Source organism: Bos javanicus, chromosome 5, assembly GCF_032452875.1.
Source record: "Bos javanicus breed banteng chromosome 5, ARS-OSU_banteng_1.0, whole genome shotgun sequence".
Lineage (NCBI taxonomy): Eukaryota > Metazoa > Chordata > Mammalia > Artiodactyla > Bovidae > Bos > Bos javanicus.
Genome location: NC_083872.1, coordinates 35,468,148 through 35,488,209, shown reverse-complemented (window position 1 = coordinate 35,488,209; position 20,062 = coordinate 35,468,148). Strand labels below are relative to the sequence as shown.

At 42.6% G+C, this 20,062-nt stretch overlaps 1 protein-coding gene across 3 annotated transcripts in view; it reads left to right on the top strand.

The window, feature by feature from the left end:
- The window catches only part of ANO6 (anoctamin 6), a 236,144-nt gene that overhangs the window by 95,999 nt on the left and 120,083 nt on the right, over positions 1-20,062 (top strand). For all 3 annotated transcript variants that reach the window (XM_061416383.1, XM_061416382.1, XM_061416384.1), the window contains one exon: positions 675-754. In XM_061416383.1, coding sequence (XP_061272367.1) covers positions 675-754 — 80 coding nt within the window. The remainder of the gene's footprint in view (positions 1-674; positions 755-20,062) is intronic.

The window sequence follows — 20,062 nt, the reverse complement described above, 5'->3', positions numbered from 1 at the left end:
GTCCACTGTAGTAACCACTGGTCCCATGAAGTTATTGAGGTTTTGAAATGTGGCTAGTTCACGCTGAGATGTTGTGAGTATAAGACTAATAACCACAAATGTAAAGTATTTAACTAATAATTTTTATATTGAATATACATGTTGAAATGATAATCTAGGTATATCAGGTTAAATAAATCTTATTGCTAAAAATAATTTTACCTATTTATTTTTCTTAATGTAGCTACTAGAACATTTTGTTTGGCTCCCAGTATATTTCTATTAGATAGTGCTTTTCAGCAGATTTTGAAATTGCTACCCTAAAATGATTTCACATCAGCTTCCTGAGACATAGTAGAGGAAAAAAGGACATCAGTAGGCTAAAGTTTTCCTGAACTAGAATTGTATAACATTTAGTTGCCGTGTCCTTACATGTAGAAGCTAAATGATTTTCCATGGTAGATCTAGCCCAGAGCATTTTAAGACCTAATATAAACATGGCATTGTCCAATAGATGAAACAGCTGCTGAAGATTTTGAGTGTCCTGGTACCTGAAAGCATTAAATAATGTCAATTTGTAAGTGTGCCAGAGGCACGGTTGTTAATCTGATGCTGCTGACTTAAAGTGAAAAAAAAAATGTATGTAAGTCAATGAAAGTTCATGCTCATTTATTTTTCCGTTTGTTTCTTTTCAGCCTTGGAAAACCTTGAACAGACAAATGTCTCTGGTTTTGGATCATTGAAAAGTCAGCAGGACTTGCGAACCCCAGAGTTTGTGAGTACTACTTACTCTATCTTAAATTTGTATCAGTTACCTAGAGAAAGAGGGTTTGTTTGTCTTAAACTGAGTTCTTGGTTTCAGGGGCTCTAGGTCTGGCACAGGTCTGGCTGGTAGGAATGTGTGTGCAAAGCTCTGGTCCTCTGGGGAGCAGGTTCCTGAAGTAGTGTCTTAGCATCATGCACCGTAAGCCCGCTCTGCACGCTGCTTGTAATGACGAATGAGAACTCTGCAGTAAAATGGTATCATGTTTCTAAAACTCCCCCTTTATTCACTGACACCCTTACTACAGTTTCTGCTATCCATAACCCTGGAAACCAGTCTAGTGAGCACATCCAGGACGTTGACCAGTCCGATTCATGTTTCATTCTGGAGTTTTCAGTCACACAACCTGTATGGGTACGTCTTGTAGGGCTATTCTATTGGTTGTTTCTGCTAAGAGGGGGACTAAATGCTCTCACTAAATTAGACTCATTAAAAATCAGCCATGGTTCCTACCCTCAAGGAATTAAAAATCTTATTAGGTGCTACTGGGATTGTATTCATGCCTTGTTTAAAGAAAATGGAGCACATAGGATGCTTGGTACAGAATGTCCTTGACTGGATTTTATATTGCGCTCTTTGAAGAGGGGGATGGGAAGAAGCGTTTCTCTGACTCATGTACCACGTTACTGCACCAGATGTGTGAGCAGAGCATGCCAGGAGGCACCTAGATTTACTTTTTGCCCCCTGCTGCGCATGGCTTGTCCACCACATTAGCAATGGAAAAAAATCTGTTTTTCAAATTCATTTTTGAAATACAATATATAATCACCTCTCCAGTAATTGGCAGAGCACAGCTATTATTGATAGGGACAAAAAAACAAAAAAAGCCCACCCCACCTCATGATGTGGTTTCTTTCTTCTCATTGATTCTTTAAGGATCGCCCCCGCCATTCGGCCAAGAGTAAGGAAACTAGGCAGGGCTCTGGACTGAAAAGGGGCCACATAGGAGACTCTATCCACGGTGCCGTTTTATTTCAAAGTGTGGGACTCCTGTGGTGTACTAGCAGATTGCCTACTGTGAAAATCACTTGGATATAATAGAAAGACATAGTATTCAATGACTTTCCTATTATATTCAGCGAGATTTTCAGCAAAGCAAAATTGTGACTGCTCACCAATATTCCCACATCTTAAAGTAGCAGAGCCGTTTTTGGTTTTTCCGATTTCTGCTATTACGGCCCCAAAGGAGAATTGACACAGATTTTTTTTTTTCATGTTTGAGTATGATACTCGCGCAGACTTATGGAGCTGGCCCTTTTCTGTTATTTTCTTAACTGCTTTTTACTGATAATCTTTAAGCAATGTGTGTGCAGCTCTAAAAAGAGCTGTGTGCAGTAAGATGTCAGTATGCCTGGTAAACACATACATTGTCCACACCAGTTCCCCGTGTGAAAATAAAATAGACTTCAGTATGTAACAATGATGTTTGAAATTGGCATGCCTCAGCAGTGTCTTTGCTACAGTCTACTGGGAATTACACTGCTAATCTTCTTCCACCTTCATTGCTAACCCACCACTTTTCCCTTATCAAAGTGTGAAGACTGGTGAGACTAGGCTAGAATGACCAGGGGTGGAACTCGAAGATCATAGGCTATGCTTCCTTTTGGGGACCCTTGTCTTAACAATGAGTCTTACAATACCCACACCGAAAGGAGATTTTTAGGTTAAGTCTCCATATTTTTGTTTTCCACTGTCATGCCTTAAAGAATATCTAGAGTCATTTCTGTAGACCACATGATGGTGCTGAAATTGTTAATCAGAGTTTCCTTATTTGAGTGGCTGATATAAGATCTCCATGTCCTGGCTAGTATCATTCTCTGATTGTGTGTTCACATTGTGTTCAGGGAGGAATCTGTGATTTTCTTGCGTTTTATAGACTTTCACATGTACTTTTGTTTTATTGACTATGCCAAAGCCTTTGACTGTGTGGATCACAGCAAGCAGTAGATAATTCTTCAAGAGATGGGAATACCAGACCACTTGACCTGCCTCTTGAGAAATCTGTATGCAGGTCAGGAAGCAAGTTAGAATTGGACATGGAACAACAGACTGGTTCCAAATCAGGAAAGGAGTTTGTCAAGGCTGTGTATTATCACTCTGCTTATCTAACTTATATGCAGAGTACATCATGATAAATCGTGAACTGGATGAAGCACAAGCTGGAATCAAGATTGCTGGAAGAAATATAAATAACCTCAGATATGCAGATGACCACACTTATGGCAGAAATTGAAGAACTAAAGAGCCTCTTGATGAAAGTGAAAGAGGAGAGTGAAAAAGTTGGCTTAAAACTCAACATTCAGAAAACTAAGATCATGGCATCCAGTCCCATCACTTCATGGGAAATAGATGGGGAAACAGTGGAAACAGTGACAGACTTTATTTTCTTGAGCTTCAAAATCACTGCAGATGGTGACTGCAGCCATGAGATTAAAAGATGCTTGCTCCTTGGAAGGAAGGTTATGACCAACCTAGATAGCATATTAAAAAGCAGAGACATCACTTTGCCAACAAAGGTCTGTCTAGTCAAAGCTATGGTTTTTCCAGTATTCGTGTATGGATGTGAGAATTGGACCATAAAGATGTCTAAGTGCCAAAGAATTGATGCTTTTGAACTGTAGCGTTGGAGAAAACTGTTGAGCGTCCGTAGGACTCCAAGGAGATCCAACCAGTCTATCCTAAAGGAAATCAATCCTGAATATTCATTGAAAGGACTGATGCTGAAGCTGAAACTCCAATACTTTGGCTACCTGACGCAAAGAACTGACTTATTTGAAAAGACCCTGATGCTGGGAAAGATTGAAGGCGGGAGAAGGAGGGAGCGACAGAGGATGAGATGGTTGGATGGCATCACCGACTCGATAGACATGAGTTTGAGTAAGCTTCAGGAGTCGGTGATGGACAGGGAGGCCTGGCGTGCTGCAGTCCATGGAGTCACAGAGTCCAACACGACTGAGTGACTGAACTGAGCTGATAGACTTTCACATGTCTGATGCTCATTACCTGCTGCATCTTTTGTAGCATGTGTATAGCTGTTCGTGTTTTCTCCTCAGCATCAGTCTAGCCCATGGTCTCCCAGTTCCACGGTAAACATCTCTTCTCCAAACTGCGGTCTCCATGGTAAACAAACAGGAGATATAGAAGCCACCTTGAGAATAGGGTTCTCAGGGGAACCCGGTGTGATATTTAAGGGAAGCCTCTTTTGTAGACAGAAAGTTACAGCATCAGTAAGAATGGGTGGCTCTCGTTGGGTAGGGAGGCCGATTGGGAACATGCCAGGACAGAGTCGGGTAAGTTGACCCAAACCAAAATCTTAAATTAGGACAGTGACAGCAGTGCAAATTTGGGAGCAAAATGAGCCCAAAGACAAAGCAAAACTGAAAGCAGAAAAGGCAGAGTAGAATAAAAGGAACTGAGGAATCCGTATTCTGTTCTTCTCAGGGTGGCATTTTGGAAGGTCCAGCTGTAGTTTGCTGAGTTGAACTGAAATAAAGTAAGTCTTAGACCATGTTTACCCAGGCCTTATCCGCAAATAGTTCAGATTTTAGAAGGCTCCAGAGCCGTGTTTTTATACAGTGGAATGTATTTATATCGTTTGACCAAGGGGGAGCACAGAATTATTATCGCTATTACTTTGTTTCCTTCAGCTGTTGTCTTTCTTTCATTTGAAACAAGTCCTGAAAACAGTGCTCCTTGCGGCATGATAAGGACATTAAAAGGTTTCCTTCCCAGCCCAGGTGTCTGTAATGTGACTAGTCGAACAAAGTACCACTGTATTGTCTGTGTAAATCGTGGGTAGGAAATGCTCTTGTGAACCCCTCCTGTGCCTGCAGACAACGGCCACCTTGTAGGGCCGTGATCTCATGATCACGTGTTGTCTCGTGATCTCGTGCTGCTCGTCCCTACCTCCCACTCCACTCTGCAGGTTGAAGTGGGTGAGGTTAGCTGAACCGTGCTGACATGTTAAGGGGTAAGTGGAGATGTGGACACTGGTGCATGAGTTGTTGCCACCCCAAACTTGTGAGGAGCTGGGAACATGTTGAAACTGGACATCGAGCCACTCTGAGGTGAGATGCATGTGTGGGTGATGGTCAAAGTGAAAGAGTCTTGGCTAAAGACTGACCTTTCAGAGAGTCCCTTGGTGACCTCACTGTGGTGGAAAACCACCTCAGTTGTGGTTTGGTTTTTTGTTCAAGCACAATAAAAATCTGCATTATGACTGCTTTGTTAACTTAATATTTTATCCCAAATATTTTCCCATTCTGTTCTTTCCCCAGTTTTCATGGCGGTATAATCGACGTGTAGCATAGTGTACATTTGAGCTGTACAGCTCCATGCTGGTTTTTTGTCTCTGACATTGCTATCTTTGCTGACATTTTCTGTTCACTGTGTCAGTAAACTATAATTCATCACATTAGGAATTTTCAAAGCAGTTAGTTCCAGAGGAATCTCATCGAGTAAATGGTGGCATGGTTGGATGCTCTGTGACCATGTGATTGGTGACTATCATTTTGGGACCCGGACCCTGAATGTAGATGGGGTGCAAGATGACAGGTATCAGAGTCTGAAGAAGGGGATCAACCAAAGTGAGGCTGGGGACTGAGTACCAGAGACCCAGATAAACGTGTAGAGTTCACACTGAGAAGTGGAGACTACAGCACTAGGCAGTCTGGTTAGAACCAGGGATGGGGAACCATTCACATGGTGACGGAGCAGATAAGGGTGGCCCTGCAGAATGGCAGCACAGACATGGGGCATCCCAGGCTCCCACTAGTGTCCCCATTCCCAGATATAGTTGAGAGCAAAGGCGATATGATGTTTCAGTGCAGGGATGCAGCAGGCATGACTGCCCAGCAGACCCCAGGTTGATTCCAAACCCCAAGGAGTAGGAAAAAACCTGGGGGTTGGGGGCTAATAGGCAGAAAGTTTGGGTAGTGGTCAAGGCTCTGTGTAGAAACCCTGCCTCTGTTGGCACTAACCCAGGAACTCACATGTGCCTGATTGCTTGAGTATACATGGGGTGAAGGATAGGGTATGGAGAGGAATTCTCATCTAGCAATCACGGATCTATCCAGCAGCAAGCTGGATAGAAACCAGGCTGCAGTCAATATGGAAGCACATGGAATGAAATAACAGGGCTAAAAAATTACATTTTAAGATTTAAGTCTTGAGAATAAGAGCCTCTTTTTTGAGTTTTTCAAGTTTTTCAAGTTTCAAATAGTTCAAGTTTTTCCAGAACTTGAGATTTCTGTCTGACTCTCTGGATGTTTTAGAGGCAGGACTTCCCTGACAGCTCAGCTGGTAAAGAATCTACCCACAATGTGGGAGACCTGGGTTCAACCCCTGGGTTGGGAAGATTCCCTGGAAAAGGGAAATGTCACCCACTACAGTATTTTGGCCTGGAGAATTCCAAGGGCTGTATAGAATTCCATGGGGTCACAAAAAGTCAGACACAACTGAAGGACTTTCACTTTCAGGCTTCTTATTATCCCTTATCTCATGTCAGTTGATGATGTTTCCTTTGTTTAGCTTCTATGAGATTTGGCATAAGTAATACGAAAAAGTCTAGACTGGCAAAAGAGTATAGGATTATAATAGGATAAATCAGGGAAGATGATGAGAAACCACAGAATTTAGAAAAGACAGACTCAGGAATATGAGAATTAAAGTGGAGCAGGTATGTTCCCTTAGTTCAGCACTCATGATTATGCAGAGAGAAGGATGTGGGAAGAGTACTTACGCTATTTGGAATTTTGTTTAACTGCATTCTCTTTTTGAGAGAGGATACTACCACTAGGGCTTCCCTGGAGGCTCAGTGGTTAAAGAATACACCTGCAATGCAGGAGACACAGGTTCGATCCCTGGGTGGGGAAGATTCCCTGGGGAAGGAAGTGGCAACCTACTCCAGCATTCTTGCCTGGAGAATCCCATGGACAGAGGAGCCTGATGGGCTACAGTCCATGCAGTTGCAAAGATTCAACCATGGCTGAGCATGCCTGTACTACTTAATAGAAAATACAATTGATTTCCTGAAATTCAAATTTGATTGTCTTTAACTAGGTGAAGATAGATGTGACCCTGAAGAGTTAAGATATTAACTCATTAAACAAATATTTACTTGGTATCTACTGTTTTAAGGCCTATGGTGGACAAACAGAAAGCATTCTGCATGTGTGGAGCTTGCGTTTTGGTAGTGCAGATATAAAACACAAAATAAAATACACAGGATGATATTAAATCCTTCAGAGAAGGAAGGATTATTTGTGTGTGTTGTGCAGGGAGTTGGTTATGGTTTTCAGCAAGGTGTACAAGCATATCTCACTGAGAAGGTGAGGAGTGGAAAGGCCTGAAGCAGGGGTGCTGGAGCAGACTCTTTGGAAATCTAGATGAAGAGCATCCCAGGCACACAGAAGAACATGCACAAAGGTCTTGATGTGGGAGTTGGTGAAATGTTTGAGGAAATGGAAGGAGGCCAGTGTGACTGGAGTAGAGTGAAGGGTGGTGAGAATAGTAGCTAGTGGGGACTGTACAGGTGATTGCAAACACTTTGGTTTTACTCTGAGTTGGGAACTTATTTGAGGATGTTGTCTGGGGAAAAAAATGCACAACCTAACAGTTGAGAGTTATGTTTTATTCAGTGGACTTAATCTTAAGACTTCAAGCCCAGGAGACAGCAACTCAAGTAACTCTCAGATACTGCTCCGAAGAGTCAAGCGGGCAAGCAAAGATATACAGAAGTTTTTGCAACAAAAGACCAAGTGGTCAGTCTTAATGAGAAAATACCAGACATCTCAAATTAACGAATTTAGTGCTTTGCTATGTAAGAGAAGGTAAGAGTCTGGGCTCACTGGAACTACCCCTTTGATATGCACCTTAGCTCTCTGGGGCCAGTATCCTCTGTTTTCTCATCCTGCGTCTCCTCAGGTGCACCATCGGGGGTCTCTGCAGCGGCTGGCTGTCCGATGGGCTTGGCAGTGGGCAGTTTGTCTCCATCCCGAGTTCCCTCAGGGCTCACTGTCCAGGAGGCTGCCATGTGATGGAACATCCTTTGTTTACTGATACGGCAGACAACATTTGAGTTCTCAGGGGTAACCCTTGGGAGGGCTTCCCTGGTGAATCAGACAGGAGTGAGGAGGAAGAATTTCTGGAATGATGACCTTGACAGGGCAAGAAGGGGTGGTGGGGTGGGTGTCCCCCCATAGCTGTAGAGACGGTTCATTCTTAGGGACAGGAGGGAGGCCAGCTTGTTGGGGCCCAGGTGGAGCAGTTCAGTAGATTTACTAGTAGGAGCTTGTTGAAGTTTTTACTTAATTGCTTCCCATTTACCAATGAAATGGGAAACAAAGCCTAGCTAAGGTTGAGGAAGAAAAGAGATGAAGAGGTCTGAAGAGAGAGAAGTTATGAGACAGTCATCTGAGAGTGAATGCACTGGGTAATGGAACATGATGGCCTGGCGGCCCTAAGAGCCCACTTGAGGTCAGCTGTTTTTCCTATTCAAGTCCAGCTTGTGGGGAGCAGGTGTGGAGTAGGTAGAATTTGATTTAACTTATTTGGGGGTCAGTTCAGCAAAAGAAGATAAGGATGAGAGAGTTGCAGGGTCTTTGTAACAGTAGAGACCACAGACATGAGGAAGAAGAGACAGTAGGATCAATAGATTTAGTCTGTAGTGGGGTTTGGTAATTTTTGGAATTTGTGGTATTGAAGAGAGTGAACTGGAAAGATAGGAGGCTGGAGTTGGAGAGTCAGATGTGTATAATTGAAGGTGAAGTTGCAGTAAGTGGTACAGAACAGGCTTGGGCTGTGAGCTCGGGAATGCAAGGCTGAGAAAGGGTGGAGCCACAGGGAAAGGGTGTGGGAAGGATTACATTTGTGGAGAGAGAAATCCCTAAGAATTATGTCCGGAGTAGTGTGTTGGAGAAGTAACAGTGAGCCAGGGCTTAAGTCTCCAAGGAATAAGGGGCAGTGACTCGAGAATCAATAGATGGCTGCAAAAGGAGAGCGCTGGAGAGGCTAAAGAAAATCTGGAGCATGGCCAGAGGGAAGCTAAGAAACAGATGAAGTGGTGAGTAGTTTTACGAGTTTTGTAGGGGTCGTCATCTCAGGATTTCTCAACCTCAGCACCGCTGACATTTTGGTCTGGATTTCTCTTTGTTATGGGGGCTTTCCTGTGCATTATAGAATGTTTAGCAGCATCCTTGGCCTCTCCCACAAGATGCAAAGGACCCTCTCCCCAGCCAGATAGCTCCAGACATTGCTCAATATCCCCTGGAGACAAAACTGTCCCCATTTGAGAGCCACTGAGTGAAATGACCAACCTAGACAGCATATTAAAAAGCAGAGACATTACTTTGTCAACAAAGGTCCGTCTAGTCAAGGCTGTGGTTTTTCCAGTGGTCATGTATGGATGTGAGAGTTGGACTATAAAGAAAGCTGAGCACCGAAGAATTGATGCTTTTGAACTGTGGTGTTGGAGAAGACTCTTGAGAGTCCCTTGGACTGCAAGGAGATCCAACCAGTCCATTCTGAAGGAGATCAGTCCTGGGTGTTCATGATGCTGAAGCTGAAACTCAAATACTTTGGCCACCTAATGCAAAGAGCTGACTCATTTGAAAAGATCCTGATGCTGGGAAAGATTGAGGACAGGAGGAGAAGGGGATGACAGAGGATGAGATGGTTGGATGGCATCACTGACTCGATGGACATGGGTTTGGGTGGACTCTGGGAGTTGGTGATAGACAGGGAGGCCTGGTGTGCTGCGGTTCATGGGGTCACAAAGAGTCAGACACAACTGAGCAACTGAACTGAGTGAAATGAATACTGAAAAGGCATTGAGGTCACTGGTGTCCTCGGATAGAGCTGCTTCTCGGGAGCATGGAGATGCTCCTATAATCCACGTTAGGACGGATCATGGAACGAGAAAGAGAAAAGGAGGTAGAAAATACTGAGCTCTCTTTCAAGGAAGGGGTTTGACTCTGAAGGGCTCAGAGAACTAGAGGAGAATATGAAGGCCAGGGATGGTTTTTTTCTGTCAAATAGAGAAACTTGAGCAGGTTTTAATGGTGATAGGAAGGATCCACATGAGAGGAACTGTTGACTCTAGAGGAAAGTACAACTTAGAAAATGGCCGTGGATGGTTTGTAGATATAAAGGAATCAGCATTCCGTAGGAAGAGCATTGTCTCCTGAGACACAGGTGCAGTGGGCTGATGCTGTTGGTTTATGGCTTTGATGGAGAGAAGCTGAGGGAGTTCCCATCTGACTGCTTCAAGTTTCAGCTGCTGAGAGTGAAGAGAACGCTAAGTGTGAGGAGTCAGCATTTTGAAGTACTTGTGGAGAACTGGGGACCAAGCTGACCTGGAGAAACTGAGGAAAAAGTGCTAGGCTTTCTGAAGGCCCATGTGGGGCCGAGGACCCTCAATTTATGATGAGGCCAAGCTGCCCTGCTGCGGCTTCTCTCCAGCATCACTCAGACACCGAGAAAGCACATAGCTAGCTTTAGCCAGAGTCGGAGCTTTGCTCAGTGACCTTGATGGAAAGGGTTCTGGTAAGAGTGTTACTGAAAGGATGACCTGGTTATGGAACTTTAATAAAGAAGGAAGAAAAAGAGGATCAGCAGATTAATTAGGAAAAGTCATGGGACCTCTGTGGTCACTGTGAAATGAGATGTTGTCTTCAGAAAGAGGGGTTCTTGAGTAGGTGACTTTGGAACAGAAAATGATGACACAGAAAGTGATGACAAGGTCCAGGGTGGGACCTTGGAGGTTAATACATAAAGGGAGAAGCACGTTGGAGATGAAGAGTCCAGTTACTGAAAGGCCAGTGTGCACTGGTCTTATCTGTGAATGCAGATGTGCTTCTGGTCTGATGGGAGACCTGGAACAGAGAGGGACGATGTGAGTTGGGGCCAGATTTGCACTGAACTAGAAGCAGCAGCTAAGAAGTAGGGGATGCCAGGCTCTAGGCAAGCCTGGGGGTGTATTCTACTTGCATGGACCTAAAAGGAACTATTTCTTCCCCCAAGAACACTGGAGAGTGATGATCTGGAAGTGGCACAGAGAACCAGGGAACTGTCAGTCTTTCTGCCCCTGAGGTGTGAATGCTCTGGGGGAAAAATCAGAGCCAGCCGAGTCTGCAGCTTTGTTTCCATGTTTTGATTCAAAATGGTTGGTCAAGTTTTGTTTCAAAGTGGGCTCAAGGATCAATTTTCATCTTTATTTCCTGCACTCTCCCCCCAAATCCAGACTTCAATTTTTTTTTTTTTTCTGGTCTAAATGACCCTGAGGCAACTGAATTGGTGCTGGGTCTATTGAGAATAAGGTTTATTTTATGGTCAATCCAGGGTCTTCCTTGGAAATCCTGAGAAACCCAACTTAAGTCCCAAAGACTGCCTCGTCCTCCAAGATCTTCAGGATTGAGAAGACTGGGAATAAAGCTTCCATTCAGGTATTTCTATTCTCTTGTGCCTTCTGCAAATAAAGAAACAGACCAGCTTTGCCTTGTAGCTTTATGGCACTAAGTTCACTAAACTAAAGGAGACAAAAAAAGCGCAACTAAAAAAGCATTTCTCCAAAGAAGACATGCAGATGGCCAAAAATCACATGAAAAGATGTTCAACAGCACTAATTCTTAGAGAAATGCAAATCAAAACTACAGTGAAGTATCACCCCACGCAGGTCAGAATGGGCATCATTGAAAAGTCTACAGACAATAAATGCTGAAGAGGGTGTGGAGAAAAAGGAACCTTCCTACACTGTTGTTGGGAATGTAACTTGATACCCCCTCCCCCCCATTATGGAGAACGGTATGGAGGGTTCCTTAAAAAAAACTAAAATAGAGCTACCATATGACCCTGCAATCCTACTGCTGGGCATATATCCAGGAAAAAACCGTAAGTTGAAAAGATACATGTACCCCAGTGTTTGTTGTAACACTGTTTACAATAGCCAGGACACAGGAGCAACTTGAATGTCCATTGACAGAGGAATGAATAAAGAAGATGTGGTACATATATACAATGGAATATCAGCCATAAAAAAGGAATGAAATAACGCCATTTGCAACAATATGGATGGACCTAGAGATTATCATTATAAGTGAAGTAAGTCAGAGAAAGATAAATATGATATCACTTATATGTGGAATCTAATAAAAAATAATACAAATGGACTTATTTACAAAACAGAAATAGACTCACATATATTGAAAGCAAATTTATGGTTACTAAAGGGGATATTGGGGTGGGATGGGGCAGAGAGTGACAAATTAGGAGATTGGGATTAACATATATTCACTAGTATATATAAAATAGATAACTAATAAGGACTTACTGTGGGCTTCCCTGCTGGTGTTAGTGTTAAAGAATCTACTTTCCAGTGCAGGAAATGCGAGAGACATGGGTTCAATCCCTGGGTCAGGAAGATCCCCTGGAGGAGGGCATGGCAATCCACTCCAGTATTCTTCCCTGGAGAATCCCATGGACAGAGGAGCCTGGTGGGCTACAGTGCATAGCGTCACAGAGAGTCAGACACAAGTGAAGTGACTTAGCACACAGTACAAGAGCCTACTGTATAGCACAGCGAACTCTGCTCACAATTTTGTGATAACTTATATGCCATTGCCTTATCCATATGAAACTGAAAAGAAACTGAAAAAGAAGGTGTGTGTATATATGTGTGTGTGTGTATATATGTGTACATGCACGCTAAGTCACTTCAATCGTGTTCGACTCTTTGTGACCCCATGGACCGTAGCCCTCAGACTCTTCTGATCTTGGCATTCTCCAGGGAAGAATACTAGAGTGGGTTTCCATGGCCTCTTCCCAGGGATCTTCCTGACTCAGGGATTGAACCCGGGCCTCCTGTGTCTCCTGCATTGGCAGGCAGGTTCTTTACCACTAGCACCACCTGGGGAGCCTATGCACACACACACACACACACAACTAATTCACTTTGCCGTATATCTGAAACTAACACAACATTGTATGTCAATTCTATTCAAATAAAAAACCTTTTAAAAAGAAGGGGTATCACCCAAACAAAGGAATGTTAATTTGGCATAAGGATGGTCAAAAAGGGAAATGAGATCAAAGGTAAATAGACTAGTAAGATTTCCTAAATTGGTCCATTTGCTGTGGTAGAAATTCACAGGGCATTTCGGTGTTGAAAGCTTTTTGTGCATTCAAGAGGAAATAAAGTGATGGTGTTTTTCCTGAATCTGGAGGAAGAGGATCTACTCATATGTTTTATGTGCTTGATTCAGAAGCTACATCTGTGGATTTGCTAGGATTGGGGCCTAGGAGCAAAAGGCAGTCCAAGACACAAAAATCTGAGAAATTTCTTTCTGAGTCACTTCTCTGGAATGCAGAGTGTATTTTCCCAGAGCAACAGTCATCAATGGTGAGTAGGCTTCTATACCCAGCCAGGCCAGACTTGCTAAACGCAGCTGAACACAGAGTGCTAAGAAGTGTTCATTCTGTGCATTAGCACTGATCCTCTGGAATACTCCAACCTTATTTTTTTCCATTATTACTAAAGAAGGGCAAATAAAACTAAGGTGCAGAGTGAGTGAGTGAGCTGAGGCCTGTGAACAAATGCTTAGCATCATGAAAGAGAAGGAAAGACTTTGAGTTATGTTAAACCCTAAAGCAGTGAGGAGTCCCACACCTGAGGAGGAAAATTTAATGGTACAAGATGACAGAGAAAAAAAGAGCTCATCAGCTTCTATATTACTACTTTTGTCTTTTTTGCTAATGAAGGTTTTCTGCTAATCTTTTGATTGCAATGGCTCAAGTTCTAATATGGGGCTATAGAAGCCCACGCTACACTAGACAGTTTTAGAAAGGAATACAATTTTTCCAAAGCAGTTTAAGCTTCCTGACTAGAAAAATTATGTATCTATCAGGGCATTAAAAGAGCTTATAAATTTGTTCATGGAACCACAGCTGATAATCTTGAGGTCATATGGGGACCAGGACAGCTGCCAGAAGAATAGAAAGAGGGACAAATATGATGGTCTTCAAAAAGGCATGGGGTTGGGTGGAAGTTGGGCATAATGGACTATATTCTGATAAATGGAGACATTGAAGCTGGGGCATTTATCTCCAGGGATATTACAGCTGAGGTGTTTTTTTTTTAAGCAGATGGGTTGTGACTGTTAAAAGGTCATCAGGAACCAACTTGAGTTCAGTAAAACAGTAAAAATAAGTCATGTCAAACTGACAGCATGTTCCTTTTCTTTCCTTTTTTTTTTTTTTCATGGGCATTATTAGGCTTTTAGAATAGGAGAAAGCTGCAGACATTTTGTGTCTTGAGTTTAGTGAGGTGTGTGGGAAAATAATCATTTTTAAATACAGATTGAAGAAATGTGGGCCTAGTGAGAGTGTGCTTATCTGGGCAATTGATCTTGCCAAGACTGCGGAATAAGGATGGAAATCAATTTCTAGAGGAGACAAAAATCAATATGAATTAAAGTCAGCTCCAGCTCCTAATTCGTAAGTATCAGTTGCCTAAGGAAAGATCACAAGAGCTGAGGCCAATAACTGATCGCATGGAGGCTATAATTAAACTCAGTATGAATTGAGCATGTAATAACGATGTCAGAAATTTTATGTGAATCTGGGTTGTATTCACACCTATCTATCCAAAACCAAGAAATTACTAGACTTCTTCTGTTCAATATTGGTGAAGCCACCTCCCCATCTGGGTGCTCCATTTGAAGGGAAAATGTATGGAGAGGAGAAAGGTGAGCATGGTGGTGGATCCTGACTCAGGCAAGAAAATGACGGCAGGTACATACTTTGACAGTGGTAATAGGTAGATGATGGTGCAAAATATGGTATTAAAACCTAGGGATAGAAGGTATACATAGGCAGACAGATTGCATTTCAGTAGAAAGATGGTCTTATAATTGAGCTACCTTGGAGTCGTTCACAAACGGACAGACTAGGTAGTAGTCTCGGCAGATGATGAATACTTGGCCAAGCCAGTAGGGAAGGAAAGGAAGGGCATGCATATTTTATGTGCTGCAGGACTTGGTAGTTGATGGAAAGTGGGGAAGGAGGGAAAGAGGATGTTTCTGGGAATGTACCATTTAGTCAGTTACATTTGGCTCATGGATGCATCTGAGTTGCTTTTGTTTTATTTTTTATTTCCCTAATTCAGCCTATTGTCATCAGCAGCCAAATGACGTAATTAATTAAAACCCTTTCCTCCACAGAGCAGTGTTCATTCTACCTGGTTTTATTCCCTGGTTTCAGAAGCCCTTGACTGTAAAATGCTTTGTGAATGGCTCTCCTACAGTGCATCCCATTTGAAATTCAGCAAGCTATCTGTTATCTGGGGAATGTCAAAATTAATTTGACAAAAACATGCATGAGGAAAGCAGGGAGCCCTGGGCATTCTGAACAAAGATGTGATAGCAGTATTTACCATGGAACTCATTTGATTATAAGTCATCTAGAAGCATATCACAGTAATGGCCAGAAAAGCCCACAAAAGCAAAAGAATTGAGTTAAAGCTGAAAGTCTGCCAGTAAATGACCTGACCGTGCCGTGACCTAAAAAACAGCGCTAATGTAAAAAAGTTGTAATAAAAATTTAAAGAGAAACACAGAACTTGGTGGAAATGTAAACACAATATGAATTCACAGGATTCCTAGAAAATTGAAAAGGGGAGCTCAGTGAGATTTCAGCTGTAGCTGACCCTCCCGCATTTTGAACTCTTCATTAATTTGGAAGGCTTAAGGGCTCTGGAAAGAGGATTTAAAATTCTTTCATTCCTGAAGTCTTAATACTTAACTGTAGTTTTTCTTATTTCAACAATAATAATAAAAAGTGCATTTTTACTCAAGTCTCAAATATATTCCTTAAGTCTGTCTCTGGTTTGAGGGGAAAAAAAAAAACCAACAACTATAAATATGCTTTTACCCTGAAAACCCTAATGGCTCCTTCAAAAAAGGAAAATGTATTTACAGTTCCTTCTCCCAAGCCACTTTTTGAAATGTAGATTAATGTGATCTGACAGATTGTAATGGCTACTGAAGAGAATTTTCATTAATTACAAGGGACAAACCAATAATATGGATCTTTACAATGTTAATATGAATTAAAACATATCAAGTCAAGGCCATACTTGAAGCTGGATTAAAATTTGACTGTGAAGTCCAAATCCATTAGAATAAAAACACATGATGAAAGTTTTGACAGATCATTTACTGATGCTAATGGTATCACCACCCTTTCATGAACTTTCATGAGCCTCAAGTGTTTTTAACAAGTAAACTAAATAAACTATCTTGTGAAAGAGGAAGTAAGAAAGTTGAGAGAGGTGAATGAGAGGACGCACTTCTGTAACTTTGAAAAGTGTTTTTATTTTTTTGAATATTTTTTTTCTTTTTCATAAAAGAAAGTCCTAAAAGCACCCCTAGGAAATTAAGCATGATGGAATTCCAGGGGATCGGAAGCCCTCCATCCCTTCGCGGCTCTGCTCTCAGTCCCTTGGGGAAAAAGTTGATTTTCCTTTTAGGAGCTCAGTCTTCTCATGTATAAGTTTAGTTCAGTTCAGTTACTCAGTCGTGTCTGATTGTTTGTGACCCCATAAACTGCAGCATGCCAAGCCTCCCTGTCCATCACCAACTCCCAGAGTCCACCCAAACTCATGTCCATTGAGTCGGTGATGCCATCCAACCATCTCATCGTCTGTTGTCCCCTTCTCCTCCTCCTTTCAATCTTTCCCAGCATCAGGGTCTTTTCAAATGAGTCAGCTCTTCGCATCAGGTGGCCAAAGTATTGGAGTTTCAGCTTCAACATCAGTCCTTCCAATGAACACCCAGGACTGATTTCCTTTACAATGGACTGGTTGGATCTCCTTGCAGTCCAAGGGACTCTCAAGAGCCTTCTCCAACACCACAGTTCAAAAGCATCAATTCGTTGGTGCTCAGCTTTCTTCACAGTCCAACTCTCACATCCATACATGACTACTGGAAAAACCATAGCCTTGACTAGACAGACCTTTGTTGGCAAAGTAATATCTGTGCTTTTTAATATGCTGTCTAGGTTGGTCATAACTTTCCTTCCAAGGAGTGAAGTGAAGTGAAGTGAAGTCGTTCAGTCGTGTCTGACTCTTTGCGACGCCATGGACTGTAGCCTACTATGCTCCTGCATCCATGGGGTTTTCCAGGCAAGAATACTGGAGTGGGTTGCCATTTCCTTCTCCAGAGGATCTTCCTGACCTAGGGATCAAACCCAGGTCTCCTGCACTGTAGGCAGACACTTTACCATCTGAGCCACCAGGGACTCCAAGGAGTAAGTGTCTTTTAATTTCATGGTTGCAGTCACCATCTGCAGTGATTTTGGAGCCCAGAAAAATAAAGTCAGCCACGGTTTCCACTGTTTCCCCATCCATTTGCCATGAAGTGATGGGACCAGATGGAATGATCTTAGTTTTCTGAATGTATAAAAGCAGAAAAATCAGCAGTAGATTTCCTCACAAGAGTGTCGTTCAGTGACTGCACAGGGGTTGAAAAGCATTTTAGCTATCTGAAAAGTGTGTTTATAAAATAATAATACAGTGAGAAGTCTTATCTAACATTTATGGATTGCAAGTTGGCAAAGCATCTTGCAGGCACGGGGCTAGCCAGCCTTGCAGTGCCCCAACCCATATTCTTCAGTGCAGCCAAACCCTCCTCCTGCTCTTGCAGATTAAATCAGACTATGTTGATCTCAGGAATTGGTTTTGCTGTCCTTAGATCGGGCTCAAAGGAGCATTTGTAGCTTTTGCTGCTAAGAAATTAGTTACAGACACTTTGGTGCCTACCAAACGATCTCTGGGTTGAGAATTAATCATGCCTGGCAGTATCACAAATACCAACAGTACAGTCTGTTAATAAATTCATATATAGAGCATTTATTGACACTTGCTGATAGAGTTTTCAGTTGAAATAAGAGCTACTTAAATTATGCACTGTTTTGAATAACCACTATCAGCTTCTCTAAATATTGCAGTAAAATTTTTATGTATCCCATCACATAATAATTCATTAATCAGTGTGCTTCAAAGAATAATATTAAGCTGTATATCTCAGGGTTTGCCCTCAAGATCAAGAGTGGGTATACTGTTGCCTGTATCCCCTGCACACTGTATTATTATCTGACAGATGTTAAATCATGTAACTGATGCTGGTTGGTTGGCTGGTTGAAAGAATGTAAGACGGTGTGCTGTGTTTGATGATTTTCAGTGGCACTTAGAGCAAAAGTGCCAGAGGAGTTCGGCTTGGACTGTAGTTCTCAGCCTTGGCTGTGTGTCAGAATTACCGAAGAAACTCTTTTAAAACATGAACGCCCACGCTCCGCCTTCATGTACTAATCTTGCTCTTGCCTATGTTTATATACAGAACCTGAGTATGTTTATATAAAGTTTACAAGGGTGACTCAAATGTGCAGCCAGGTCTAGCATCATTGTCTTTGAAAAATCAGGTTTGTATTTTTGAAGAAGGTGGTATGTATTGCAACCTTGAAGAGTACATTTTATCAGGTGCTAAAATCTGTACCAGTCAAGGTTTTACCAGAACGCAGAACTCGTAGAATATCTAGACACAAACACACGCGTGTAAGCATATGTGTATGTGTGTGTTTGGCTATGTCTGTACGTGTGTATGGGCTTCCCAGGTAGTGCTTGTGGTAAAGAACCTGACTGCCAGCGCAGGAGGCATGAGAGACCCAGGTTTATTCCTGGATTGTGAAGATCCCCTGGAGAAAGGAATGGCACCACACTCCAGTATTCCTGCCCAGAGACTCCCATAGATAGAGGAGCCTGGTGGAAAAGAGTTGGACACAACTGAGGCAACTTAGCACACACACATACACATACATGTATATACACAAATGTACATGTATGTATCTGTATTAATACACACACAGAGATAAATATTTATTAAAGAGACTTATCTCAAGGAACCTGCTTCTACAACTGTGGGTTCTAATCTGTGGTGCAGAGAGGCAGGAAGGGCAGGCTGGAAACCCTTGGGTAGGGGCAGACACTGCAGTCTCGAGACGGAATTTCTTTTTCTCAGAGAGGCCTCAGTTTTTTTAAGGCCAGCCAGCTGCCTACCTGAGTCCCACTTAGATCATTGAGAATAATTTCTGTTCCCTAAAGTAATCTGATTACCACATCAGTTAACCACATCTACAAAATAAGTTCATAGCAACTCTTAGATTCGTGTCTGATTGCTTAAGTTCCCTGGTGTCTCAAGATGGTAAAGAATCTGCCTGCAATGTGGTAGACCTGGGTTCGATCCCTGGGTTGGGAAGATCCCTTGGAGGAGGGCATGGCAACCCTCTCCAGTATTCTTGCCTGGAGAATCCCCATGGACAGAGGACTGGTGGGCAACAGTCCATGGGGTCAAAAAGAGTCCAACACGACTGAGCAACTAAGCACAGCATAGCACAGAACCCAGGCAAGGTGGTGCATAAACCCAACCGTCTCAGTAGATATTTTACTGGAGGGTATCCAAATAGCACAGCCTAAGTCAAGAAATGAAAGTGGAAGAGGGTGAGGTATGCTCAGTTTGTATCCAGCACAAGGTTGATCTAGGGAAGTGGAAGAAAATGAAGTTAAAAAGTTAGTTCTGTGAACTTATAGTTGCCAGGGAGGGAGAGTGGGGAGAAAGGATAGTTAGGGAGTTTGGAATTGATATGTACACACTGCTATATTTAGAATGGATAACCAACGAGGACCAACTGTATAGCACAGGGAATTCTGCTTAATGTTATGCAGCAGCCTGGATGGGAGGAGAGTCTGGGGGAGAATGGTTACATGTATACGTATGGCCGAATTCCTTTGCTGTCCACCTGAAACTGTCACAACATTGTTAATCGGCTATACCCCAATATAAAATCAAAAGTTAAAAAAAATATAAAAGTTAGTTTCGGGTAGACTGCAGCAGTCTCCAACTGCGGGGAGCTGCCCGTGAGAACGGGGTCCTTTGTCTGAAGGACACAGCTCTGGGAGCTGCCTCAGTCCTTGAGGGTTTGCTTGCAAACATAGCTCTCTGTCCCGCCACCCCAGAGATTAGGCGCTTATTTACTGCAGGCACCTGGAGTTCTGTGCAAACTTCTCACGCACAGAGAAATGTTATCTGGTGTAAGAAATAATAACAGGGAGCCATTCCCATGCTCTCAAGATTTCTTGTGACTGTTTGTAAGATGTATAGGCTAACCAAGAAAAAATGTCAACTGTCTTGTCTCTCTCACGCTTTTCTGTATAAA